The following is a 12,441-nucleotide window of genomic DNA, read 5'->3' as shown; positions in this document are numbered from 1 at the left end:
CCTCCATCCTTATCCCAGCTCCTCAAGACCATCCCTGGATCTCCAGGACATGTTGGGTTTCTGCCAGCCAAGCATATTTCTATTATAAGGAAGTTTTTTTCCAATACCTAACCGGTCTTATTTGTGGATCACACACACACAGAGACATCACTGTGTCGAGTCATTAACACCCTTGCTGGAACACTTCCTGTGGGACAGGGGCATGCCCCAAAAAAGTACAGAAACTCACATTGTTTTACAGAAAAATCTGGCTGCTGTGCTCGAACAAGCCTTAAAAAGTAAGTGCAGCCTGAGAAACCACATGAAAACCTCTCAGGAAACCTTCCCACGCTTTTCCTGGCCATGCCCAAGCCACACCAGGGCTACAGGACAGCCAGGGAGCAGGGTCAAGGAGTTCCCGACCATGGCTTCTCCTCACTGATGTCCAGCTCCTCTCAGTGTGGGGAGCCACCTTTATCCCATCATCTACGTTTTCCCAAGCCTGGGCTTACCTAAGTGCTAAATAAATATTAGAGCATCTCCTGCTCGCCACACTGGATTTACCTGGCGATATCCCACCATGATCATCCTGACCAGCACGATGTTGATGTGAACACCCAGGGACTCGTCGTGATAAATTTCATCCACCTGAAGAAGGGAGGGAAATCCAACAGGGAAGAAGTTAAGGCCATCCCAGCTCTCAAGCCCCTCCTGTCCTCCACGCTCCCACGCTCCACACCCTTCCAGGCTTTCCAAGACCAGGTGCAAAGATCTCATCCCCTTCCTCCCACTGTGGGAAGGTTGGATTATTTTTTTTTCCATTTTCCCACGTGTAACAAGCACAAAGTTAAAAAGCCAAGCTGGAATAAGCCAAAATTTCCCCAGGAATGGCTCAGATGGTCAATGACATCACCCATCTCCATCAAGGGCTGCATTTCCTCCACTGCATTTCTCAATGAGCCATTGCCCCTTTGGAATATGAATCCCTCAGAGGGATGGAAATGCTCCAGACTCCAGCATCCAAAGGAAAAATGGCTTTCTGACACAATCCTTCGCCTCTCCCCAAAGCCAGGGCTCTCCTCAGTCGCATCAGTGAGTCAAACCTGACCTATGGCTTCAGAAATCCCAGGAGAAGGCAACACAATGAAGAGAACAGGGAGGGCTCATGAGTCAATGAGATTTGTACCATCCTCACCTATTAAAAATGACCTTGCAAAGGAAAGAACCAGCCATAACCTTTTCCTTCTGCGTTTCCAGGAAGAATAAACAAATTCTGCTCCTAAATGCAACCAAGAGAGCAGGACATCCAGATGGGAAATGTCTCTGAGAGCTGAGCACAGTGACATGGAGAGAGGCACGGAGTGGCCAGCCACAAACCCACGTGAGACCCTGCACCTCCTGCACAGCACGTGGGAAAACATAGCCCAGGGAAGAAAAGCACCCTGATTTTTTGAGAATGGGACTTGCTTTTCCCCAAAAAGCCTCACAAAGGAACAGTTCCACAAATGGGGGTTCACTGCACAAGTCGAGGAGACCGAATTAATACCATTTTTAGTATTGACTAGAATTCATGTTTTAATTAAAATCTACTTTTTCAGCTTTGTCCAACGGGAGACTAATTTGCTTCAGCTCTGCCATAGCTTTCTGGACTAGATGAAGGTTATAAAGACAGATTTATGGATCTTTTCTATTTTTTTCCACCATTCCTTTGGGGTTTTTCAATCTTTCATCAAGCGCTGGGTGACAACTACCCTTTTACTGCTGCCCAAGTCCAAGTTAGCCATTCCCCAGTGTTTTACAAGCCCTCCACTTTCCAGCCTGGGATTCCATTTGAAATATCCACTCAAGCCAGTTTTAAACACAAAAACCCAGTGTTAACCTTTTCCCCATGACAACCAATACTCCCGTGGGGTGCCTACGAGCCACGCAGAGAGGTAATGCAGCTCCTGAGCCTTGAATGCAGAAAAGTCGATTATAAAAAATTAAAATCAATCAATAAACTGCCAGTCCATCCCCATTAACGCATCCCTTTGGATGCAGAAGCTGCAAGAGCTGCAGGGTATTTTATCAATCAGTGTGGAAAGACAGTGCTGGTCAGCCCACCCTCAGCTCATCCCTACTTTCTGTGGGTGGGATGCTCCTTCACCCTCCCCCTTTTGTAAGAATAATGAGAATATGATGGGTTTTTTTCTGAGCCCAGCCCATTATTTTGGGGGGACGTGCACAGAAGGGTGGAAGGTCATGCAGAGCTGCAGCTGCAAACATTACTCAGGCCTACAGACCCACTGAGGTATGAAGGATCCAACCCAGCAAGGAGCTGCAACTCCCCAGGGATGTCAGGCTCAGCCCTGGGTTTTAGAATGTAGGAGGCTTTGGGATCCCAGAGAAATCCCACGTCCTAAGTTTGACCCCTTACAATAATATTGGTAATATGGCAGGTTGGGAAACTGGGGAGGGAATGAGAAATTAAAACCATGCTTGAAGAGATGTACAGCTGGACCTGGGGGGTGGTTTGGGGAGCAAAACAGGAAACACAACCATTTTCACTTTCCCAAATCTTCACCCCCAGCACTAGTCAGGAGCTGGAGCTTCAAACTGACAGAGGGTAGGGTCAGATGGGATATTGGGAAGGAACTGAGGGAAGTGAGGCCCTGACAGAGGCTGCCCAGGGGAAGCTCTGGCTGCCCCTGGATCCCTGGAAGTGTTCAAGGTCAGGTTTGATGGGGCTTGGAACAACCTGGGATGGTGGAATGTGCCCCTGCCCACAGCAGGGGGTTGGAATGGGGTGAGCTTTCATCTCCCTTCCAACCCTTTCCATGATTTTAGGATTCTATGGTCATCCACCAGCACTCTGTTGCTTGCTGCCTGCTCCTGAGGACCCCTCAATCCACCAGGATGAGCCACGTTCCTGCCTTAGGGACTTCTCTACCAGCCACGACCTGACCTTGCTGTGACTGGGAGTATCAAGCAGAGCAGCACAAACCTCTCCCTTCCCAGCTGCACAGGATATTTTGGCAGGATGCTCAGCAGACCCTGCTGTATTATTCCAAGTTGGGATTTAATTCCATAAATCTTCCTTATAAAGAAGGAACTCTCCTTCCACTCTCCTCCAGCTCACGGGGACCTGGTACTCCTTGTCTCCAGCCTCTGAAATGAAGAGTTAACCTAAAGCCCAGCCCATGTTTGGTCCAGGGTTTAGGCAGGGATCTGCACTTAACTGACACCAGCTCTGCAGCGACGTTTAGGGTTAATTCAGAAAGCAGATGTGGAACCAGACTGCCCAAGGCTACAGACTTCCCTTCACAGCCAGAAATCAATTATTGATTGAGGGGGGAAAAAGAATCATATCAAAAGGGCTTGGCACTGGTGCTGCGAGGGCTGCAACCCTGCGGGCCCCCGAGTTTTGGGACAGGGGGAACATCAGCAGGGTCAGCTTCTCCCAAGCATTCCAGTGCCTGTGGAAGAAGTGGGGATGGAGCTGGAGGGGCTGAGCATCACCCTGGACATGGAAATTCACCTGGAGAGCAGATTGCAGGCTGCCCTCTGCAGATGCCATTAAGCAAGTCAGTGTCTTCAGAGAAACTTCTTCCCCCAAAAATACCTGTTCAGCAAAGGGCTCCAGTAAAGGGACCCACATCCCTGAAGCCAGGGGATAAAGATCTTATCCCTCTCATCCATGCTCAGCCTTTTTCACGCCATCACCTGGCAAGAAATGCTCTCCTCTTTCATTTAAAATTGAATTTTCCCACCCATAAACAGCCCAGCCCTTAAGGCTTGCTGTGAGTTAAGGGCAAACCAGCAGGAACGACCACCCCAAAGGACCACCCCCAGCCCAGATAATGGCAATGCTTTACAAGGAAAGGAACATTACAGCCTGGGAGCAGGGCAGGCTGTCTCCCTAAATCCCTGCAAACCTCCTGGCCAGCCCCGAGTCTGCAGCCCCAGACGTGAGATCCCGACAGCAAAACCGCACTGGCAAGGTCTAGACCTCGCTGTTCTTCAGGGAAGGAAAACAAAGGGAGAGACACGAGAAGAATTTGCCAAAGCAGCAGAATAGCTGACATTTCAAAACGCCAGGATCGCTCACTTGGAACAGCCAAGTCATCTTCAAACTCCTTTCTTTTATTCCCTCACTCGGTTTTCATGCTGGTGGATTCACCTTGAGCCTCTTTGCCAGGGCTGGGGGGTTAGGAAAGGAGGGGAAAGTTCCCCTTACCACATTTTTGGGCTTGCATAAAGCATAAAATGTCACCTCTGTGAGGGCTGACCCACATTATCTGTGGGGAGGAACAGAGGAAGGGGAGAATTGTTCTGCAGGGCAAGACTAGATTTGATCAGAGCTCTCTACAGAGCAAGGCATGTTGGCCCAAAAAAAATATCAACGAACACGTAAGCCTATACAGAGGGGAGGGAAAAGTGCATGTACACATGACAGACATCAGAAGTATTTTTGTTATTATCAGTTATCAAGGAAGTGGCTCATAAGCTCTTCACTTAAGGAAAGAATATACACGGGTTAAAATCAAAGCTGAAGGTTAATTTTTGTCCCCAAACCTTCTCTTCTGTGGGGTCTCAGTAGCACTCTTCGTTGCTCTGCCCTTGGGAACAATAATTTCAGCTGGAGCCAGGCAAGTCCCAGCCTGGAGAGGGCTCTGACTCATGGGGTTTCCCTAGTAACCCAAAACAATGGGAAAACACCAAGTACCTTTGCATCCTTAACCAAATCATGGGCAATATCCCACAAGAGCCCAGGGAACCAGCTGAGGCCAGGGCCAGGTTTAACACAGCCACAGCTTGGCTTCTCCCCTACAAGTGGAGCCATCCCCAGACTTGAAAGGATCAGGGACAAGCAGTGGGAAGTCTGGCAGAGAAAACCAAGAAGCCCAACTCCCTGAATGCAAGAGAAGGGAAAGCAGAGCAAAGCACTGAATATTTCCAGTCCCCTTCCTTTTCCAGGGTGCTGGATTCCCTCCTGGTTCCCAGCCCTTGATCTCAGCAGTCACCATGGCTGGGGGAATCCTAATTTTCTTTCTGTAACATCACGATTCCTGCCCCCGGCAGCAAGCTAGAGAGGGGAGTGGCTTTCCAGAGCCACCACATCACCAAATGCTCATCCCAAGAGCCCAACAGACCAGTTTTGGTTAGGTGAAAGGAAAGCTCAGCTCGGAGCTGAGATAAGCTCAGCGGCTGATGGCAGAAGGGGAGTTGAGCCTTTCCCACTGACTCCAACCTGACCCCAAATTCCTGGGCAGCATCCGAGCCAGGAAGGGAAGGGTAGGCTGGGAATGCGGGCTGGGAGCTAGCAGGGAAGGCAGCCTGCCTGCAGGGAAGCTCTTAGGTGCACAAAAGGAGCAGTCATCCTCATGTCAACCTCCCGGGATGGACACAGCGCCCTTCACTGAAAAGCATCCACATTTCTGGCAATGAAATAAGGGCTGTGGGGTTTGTTTCTTTAAATAAAATTTAAAAAGAGCCTTCTCCGTGACAAATCATTTATCACCAAGCTTCAGCCGACACAGAGTTCCTAATAAAGGGTTTTGTGTCTTGGGATGAGCCCCGGGACCCTACCTACAGCAGCGCTGGGAAGGGAAGCATGTCCCACTGCTCCCTGGGCACTCAGGGGAGACCTCAGAAAAAGCCAGGAAAGTTTATCATTACTTCAAACTCGTTGCCCCCTTTCCTCGGGATTGAGAGGAATGACGGATTTGTCTTTACAAACGAGTTGTGGGTCTGCTGGTAGATAAGACTAGCACTGAGAGATAAAAGAAACAATGGGATGGAGTCCAGTGATTGATGAATGTCAAAGAAAGATATTTGCCTTTACAAACAAACTGTACAGTTTGCTGATAAAAATTGAAAGATGAAAGAAGCAATTGGGGAAAAACCGTGAATTCCACAAGAATTAAAAATTACAAGGGAGGGTTATACATCAGAGGGGAATCTCAGGTATCAGGTGTCCTGGGAAGTCTGTGCCTCTGAAGTACTTCAGCCCATGGGGAAAGAGAGAGGGAAATGTGGCCGGGAAAATAGGATAAAAAGGGAGGCTGAGTCCTCCAAAAAACTGAGAGATCCCAGGGGAATGCCCCCTGGCTTCTCCCTTTATTCGAATAAAGTAAAAGAACTCCTCTGTCTCCTTTTGGGACATAAACCTCTGGTCTTAGTGGATTAATTTTCCTGACAGGATGTATCTCGATAGGAGAGCTCCTAGACAGGAAAACTTTCCCAGTTACGTCCCTGATTTACTCCAGCCCAGCTCGTTAAGTCCTTTTCTCGTCCGAGGGCTGGCCAAGCCTCTTATCCTTCTTCCCTTCTTCTCCAGCTAATGGGATTAATGTTCAGCTGTGTGGTCCCAGCAGGCTCCTCCCCACCAGCCCCCCGGCATCCTCCTCTCTCCCTCCCTCTGCCACCCAGGCCAGAAAGCAGGACTCTCTTTTTTTTCTTTTCTTTTCTTTTTTTTTTTTTTTCCTTTTTTTTTTTTTTTTCTGCTGAATCGGGTGTTTTAAGGCAATCTGAGCCGGTAAGGAAACGAGGCGGCGCCAAGGGAAGAGGAGGCGGACGGAGGTCACGGCAACGCTGGAAAGAAAACGCACTAAAAACCAGAAAGAACGAAGGGGAAAGGGGTGAGGGGAGAACATATAGAAGGAAATAATACTTGCGGGGAAGCATTTGTTGCCTGTGTTAACCCCGGGGTTTTCCCCTCCTTATTAAAGTCGCCGGCGCCGCCTTTAATTGAATAGGCAGCGGGTTCTCCCTTCTCCCAGCGCAGCATCCCGCGCATTCGCTCCTTGAAAAGTCCTGCCCGCGGGGTAGGAACCATGAAATGCGCCTGAAAACCGAGCTTTTGATTAGAGCTGACAATCCCCGGGCGCTAAGACTTGGCCATCCCGCCCCCATGTCCTTCCCCCCTCCGTCGGGATGGGAAAGGAAAAATGACATCATCTCCGACCCCCGAAACGTGGGAAGAGCCAGAGGGCAGAGCAGGGAGCCCTGTGGCTTCCCCCTGGCCAGGAGGATTTAAGAGTCAAGGGGAGAAACGCTCAGAGAGTGAATTTAAGTGATGCTGAGAGCATCGGACCAAAGGCAGCGGGATAACATGCCAGGGAATAAAACACTGTGATGAAGGCGTTTGCTTCTTCAACATTTTCCCTATTCGGGACCAGCCACTTCACTCATCCTCCACCCCATCAACCCTCTAATCCCACAGATCCGCCCCCCACCTCCCCCTTTTGATAATTTCCCCTTTGTTTCCAGCCATATGGCAGAAATAATGATGCCCAAACCAACAACCAAGCACCCAAAAGCATCTTTACAACTTGGCCATTCCAGAGCTGGTTGAGCCTTCTGAACATTTTCCACCACTGTGTAAAAGAACACTTAAAAAAATAATAAATAGAGGTGTGGATAAAGCATGGAAAACAAAACAAAACTGGGAGAGAGAAAGAGATCCTTGAGCATAGACCATATTTGCAGACATTCAGGTGCTGGAGGAGCAAATCTCCCTCAGGATGACTGGATGAATAAATATTGATCCTTCCACATCTCTCAGGACCCAGGGAATATGGATGTTTTTATCTTAAAAAGGAATGTAAAGGGATGTATGGAATCAGCATAGGCTGCCCCGTGCCTCTGAATGCGGAGAGGTGCAGGAACTGTAAAGCTGCACTAAACTTTTCAAACACATCCTGAATGGCTATCCAGGTGCACAGGTTTCCAAAAAGCTTCTGAAAAGCTATAAAAATATTTCCTCTACCAACAAACAGTATTTAGAATAAATCACGGACATCATCATTGCAAAACAAATTACAAATACCATAATTTCGAACTAAGTAAGCCACGACCATTCTCTTTTCCTAGCATTTGCTGGGACTTCAGTGATGAGGAGGAAATGGTCTCAGCCAGGAGAAACTTTTGGACTTAGGTGACAGAAAGTGACAGCACCACCAACACCAGACCCTGCCATTGGCAAGGGGAAGGTGATGGAGATGAACATCAAAGGGCTCTGCTTTCCATCCCTCCAATTCCCACAGCTATTAAATGCCAGAGCCGGCTGTGTGAAGGCACAGCCCTTCCTGCAGCACTGCTCCCCCTCCCAAACCCATTTCTTTTCCTAGGATAACAGATTTGCAGCATCTAAAACCGGGGGAGGGTGGGATCCACACCCCCCCAGAGCCGAGCCTTACTATGTTCATGAGGGTGAGGACATAGTTCTGGACGTGCTCCTTGCCATGGAAGCGCACGACTGAGTCATCCACGGCCAGCAGCACCTCGATGTTGTAGTCATCCTTCCTGGCGTGGCGCCGCTTGCGCTCCGCGTCCCCCAGCCGCTCCGCCATCAGCTCCAGGGAATTCGGGAGCTCACCCACCTGCACGCTGGGCACTGGGTGGGAAAAAGAGCCTTTGAAGTAACCTCATACCACGGTGACGCTCCACAAAAGTAGAAATTCGGTAGGGAAAATAGATAAGGGGTTTAAGTTCGACAGGATATTGAGCTCCGGCGGGGTTGCCGGTCCAGCTCGCTCTGTGGCGGGGAAATGGCTCTGGACTGTGAAGACCAGCACAAAAAGACATGTTAATGATTGGATTTGAGAACCTTAAATGATCCTTGTGATCTCTTAAAAAGTCAAATCGAGGCCACATTTCCTAGAATCATCACAGAATGGTTTGGGTTGGAAGGGACTTCAGAGATTATCCTGTTTCACCCCCTGCCATAGGCGGGGACACCTTCCACTATCCCAGGTTGCTCCAAGCCCCATCCAACCTGGCCTTGGACACTGTCAGGGACAGAGCAGCCACAGCTTCTCTGGGCAGCAACTTCCAGTGCCTCACCACTCTCACAACACAGAGGTGATCAAAGCAGCACCTCCAGCCCAGCATTTCCTTTCCTTCTTCTTCACTTTAGCAGTTAAACTGAGCCTAAAGCCACAGGGCGAGATGTACACAGGCTCATGGAAGGAGAAATCCACTCCCTCACCTGAAATAGTTATTGCTAATTTCTGGGAAAGACTGGATTCCAGCAGGCCCTACCTTGGGGATGGAGGTCGTGGCGTGGCTCGGGTCCATGCTGCCGGATGGCCGAGCGCCGATAGACCACGTGGGCCCTCCCGTGCTCCTCCGTGTCCTGCTGGCCCCTCTCCAGGGGCTCGATGAAAAACTCGTTGCTGTCTGTCCGAATCAGGCCAGCCTGGACTCCACAAAGAAATAAGGAAAAGAGGGGGAAAAAAAACCAGTGTGGTTTTATATAAGTGTAGGGGGACGTACATACTCAATGTACTCGTTAAAGATTGATGCAGAGCAAGCACAAAGGGGAAAGGCATCCCAAATGATCTTGATCCTACTCCATGACACCAGGATGATTCTAATACCATGCTCATCTATATCTACGACAACCCTTAATTTCTCCCGTAGATGGGGGGGAAAAAAGTAAAAAAGGAAGGAAAAGCCAACAACAACAAAAAAAACCTGGCTGCAATTCAAGTCGTGTCTTTATATGGCCACAAAATTCTGTTCTGTCTCATCCATGAGTTGTGCTGGACCCTGAACTCAGGGATACAAGGCTGAAGGGGCTCCCCAGACACCCCTGAGCCTCCCTGAACCCTCCCCATTCCATTCCCGTGGTGCTGTTAGCACATCTGCCATTTCACTGACCCTACAAGCTGCAACAAGAAGGAAAGAAACCATTCTCTCTGCCCCATGAAGTACTCGGGAATTAACACAGGCGAATCCCATTGGAGCAGAAGCTGGAAAGCATTACAGCTCCACCTCCCAAACACAGGGAAGATGAATGACAGGGCAAACATTGCTGGAAATGTTGTCCTGGCTACCAACCTGTTCCTAATTAACACCGAGCTTCCATCAAATCCCCCTTACATCAGCCTGAGCGCTCACACCCCACAGCGCCGGCCAGCTCAGACCTTGGGCAAGGAAAAGGATCACCAAGGGATTTGGCTTCCATCCCATGGGCAGCCCCCCCCAGCTCGGCACATTTCCCAGCTCCCTCCATGGTGCACGTGTGCGTTCCTTCCTACGGCACTGCCCGCTGTTGAAGAGCTGCCTGGAAAGCACCAGCAGAGCACATGGATCTGATCTTGGAGCAAAGCCTTCAGCAGCATGGACCTACTGGAGTCCTCATAAGGCTCTTGGGATGGTTCTCCATCAAATAAAATAAAAGTAAAATATATACACAGAGGTATTTTGAACAGAGGCTGGGGCTCTTCTAAACACACCTGGCTCTTTGGGTCCCCTTCGTGTTCACATCCCTTTGGATTCATCAGGTAATGGCCAACCTGGCTCTGTTGGATTCCTCAAATTTCCTGCTCCACTTGGGTTTTATTAACTGCTTAACCGCGCTGCAAAGCGGGGTTCTGGCTTTGCTTTGGTTTTGTTTTACTTCCTTCCTGAGGAATCCAAGTCCCCGCCTGACACACCTATCTCAGGCTCTTCCCACAGGAGACATCCAGGCCAAACTGGGGCAGCCAGGGATTGTGCCCCCACCCTCAGCCAAGGAGATGAAGAACACAGCCAGGTTTAACCAGGGGCTCCAGGCAGGGTGGTGGTGATGAGGCAGAGAACAAGCAAGAGGGTCAAACCACCAGTCAGGTTTAGTGATGGTTGGGTGAGGCCATGATGATGGGGCAGGGCACAGAATCACAGGATCCTTTCGGTTGGAAAAGCTCTCCAAGACCATCAGGTCCAACCATTGACCCAGCACTGCCAAGGCCACCACTAAACCACATCCCCCAAGTGCCACATTCATACATCCTTTCAATCCCTCCAGGGATGGGGAATAGAAGCCTGTGCCAGGGCCTGACAACACCTTCCATGAAGAAATTCTCCTAATTTCCAGTTCCAAAACATCGCTCTTTATTATACAGTAAGAGAAGGAGCAGAAGCAGCCCCTGCCCCAGGTGGAGCTCTTCTGGGACACCACTACCCCCTCCCAGCCCTGCCACGGGGCGTTTCATTCGGGACCAGGCACCCCAAAGCCGGTTTATGGGTTTAGGGCCAAAGCCTGGACTTGCTGAGTCAGGCGGCTGGAGGAAAGCCGTGCTGCCGCGCCGGGACACGGCTGGATTAAAAATGTGAAAGAGCCTGGTCCCAAGCCACAGCCCACTTGGGTTTGAGCTGCCCTACAGCTCGTGACTAATTATATCAGGCTCAAGGAATAAAGCAGCCCAGACTCTCTCCCAAAGGCGGGATGCAACGCGCTGCCGGCTCCGGGGATGACCGACGGCAAAGGGGATGGAAAACGCAGGGATTTTTGTGTCCCTCTGGACAGAACAGCCCAAAAAATGAAACAGAAGCTGCAGCGGTCACTCTGGCATTCACAAAAATAAATGTAAAAAACCGAAACAACCCAGAAAATACCATTGCAAGAGGCACGCACCAACCCGCTCGCTCGCTCACAAAGAGGAGCAGCTCAGGTCGTGTTTTCAGCATTTTGGGAGGGTTGTAACAGCAGAGAGGCAGCAGAAAAGGTCAGATGCCACCCAAAAACTCCCACTCAATTTTTCTTGGGCTTTTTCCAAGAGCTCAATCCCATCCTCAGTGATCAATTAGCTATGTGCTTCCAGCCCTTGATTTTAATTTAATAGCAAATTGATTTGGTTCAATAATACCGAACCAAATTAAATCAATTGGTGGGACTATTATCACTGTTTTTTCTAGCATGAGATGCTGTCTGCAGCTCTCAGTGGAGATATTCCCAAACTAGAAAATGGCCCTTTAAAGACAATTCCACTGGAAAGGGGGAAAACATACACCAAACTCACTAACAGAGGGTGAAACCTCTTCTCCAGCTCTCCTGTGCCTCTCCAGGATAAGGGAGAGATGAGCTCCAGTTTCACTAAGAGGGTCCCCCCAAGACCCTGAGTAAGGAACTCTTCCTCCACTGCTGGATAAAAAGCTTCAACTCCCACAGGAATTCAGGAGATTCTGACACTGAACACAGCTGAGATGTGGAAAAATTAATAAAGCTGCTGCACTCGTCCAGGGAAGCTAACAGGAGGGGGGAATCCAGCTGCGTGCGTAGTATGTATTTTTTCCTATAAGATTCACACATAATTTGGACAAGAAGTCCTAGAAAGCCAGGCAGTGTGAACACAGACACCACGGATAACAGTGCTCCCCTTCCACCCAGAGGGCATCAGGCGTGGTCCAGAGGTGCTCCATCACTATTTTCATGCCTCTCTGCAGCACGGGATTTGCAGCCCATCAAACACAGCACTTTGCCTCCTTTGACTCATTTTCCCTCCTCTTTTTGCCAAGCTGCGAGGTTTTTGGGGTGGCTACAGGCCAGGCTTTGCCAGGTGACCCAAGCCAGGCCTCACACGTAGCTGCTGGTGGACTGAGGACATGGAGACACTCTCAGCACTAATGAATTAATTGGGTTTTTGGCCCAAACAGGGCCCGGTTTGCATCTCACTGCCAAAACTTGGGATTATGACCCGGGAGAAAAGCCCTCAT

General features: G+C 49.7%; 1 protein-coding gene across 1 annotated transcript in view; it reads right to left on the bottom strand.

Moving 5' to 3' along the window:
• The window catches only part of ADAMTS14 (ADAM metallopeptidase with thrombospondin type 1 motif 14), a 28,110-nt gene that overhangs the window by 11,672 nt on the left and 3,997 nt on the right, over positions 1–12,441 (bottom strand). Inside the window, exons 3-5 of the mRNA XM_062496237.1 lie at positions 9,004–9,160; positions 8,160–8,356; positions 544–627 (exon numbers count right to left, since the gene is read on the bottom strand). Coding sequence (XP_062352221.1) covers positions 544–627; positions 8,160–8,356; positions 9,004–9,160 — 438 coding nt within the window. The remainder of the gene's footprint in view (positions 1–543; positions 628–8,159; positions 8,357–9,003; positions 9,161–12,441) is intronic.

Source organism: Cinclus cinclus, chromosome 7 (genome assembly GCF_963662255.1).
Source record: "Cinclus cinclus chromosome 7, bCinCin1.1, whole genome shotgun sequence".
Lineage (NCBI taxonomy): Eukaryota > Metazoa > Chordata > Aves > Passeriformes > Cinclidae > Cinclus > Cinclus cinclus.
Note: the sequence above shows the minus strand (reverse complement) of the source record. Positions and strands in the feature narration are given on the sequence as shown.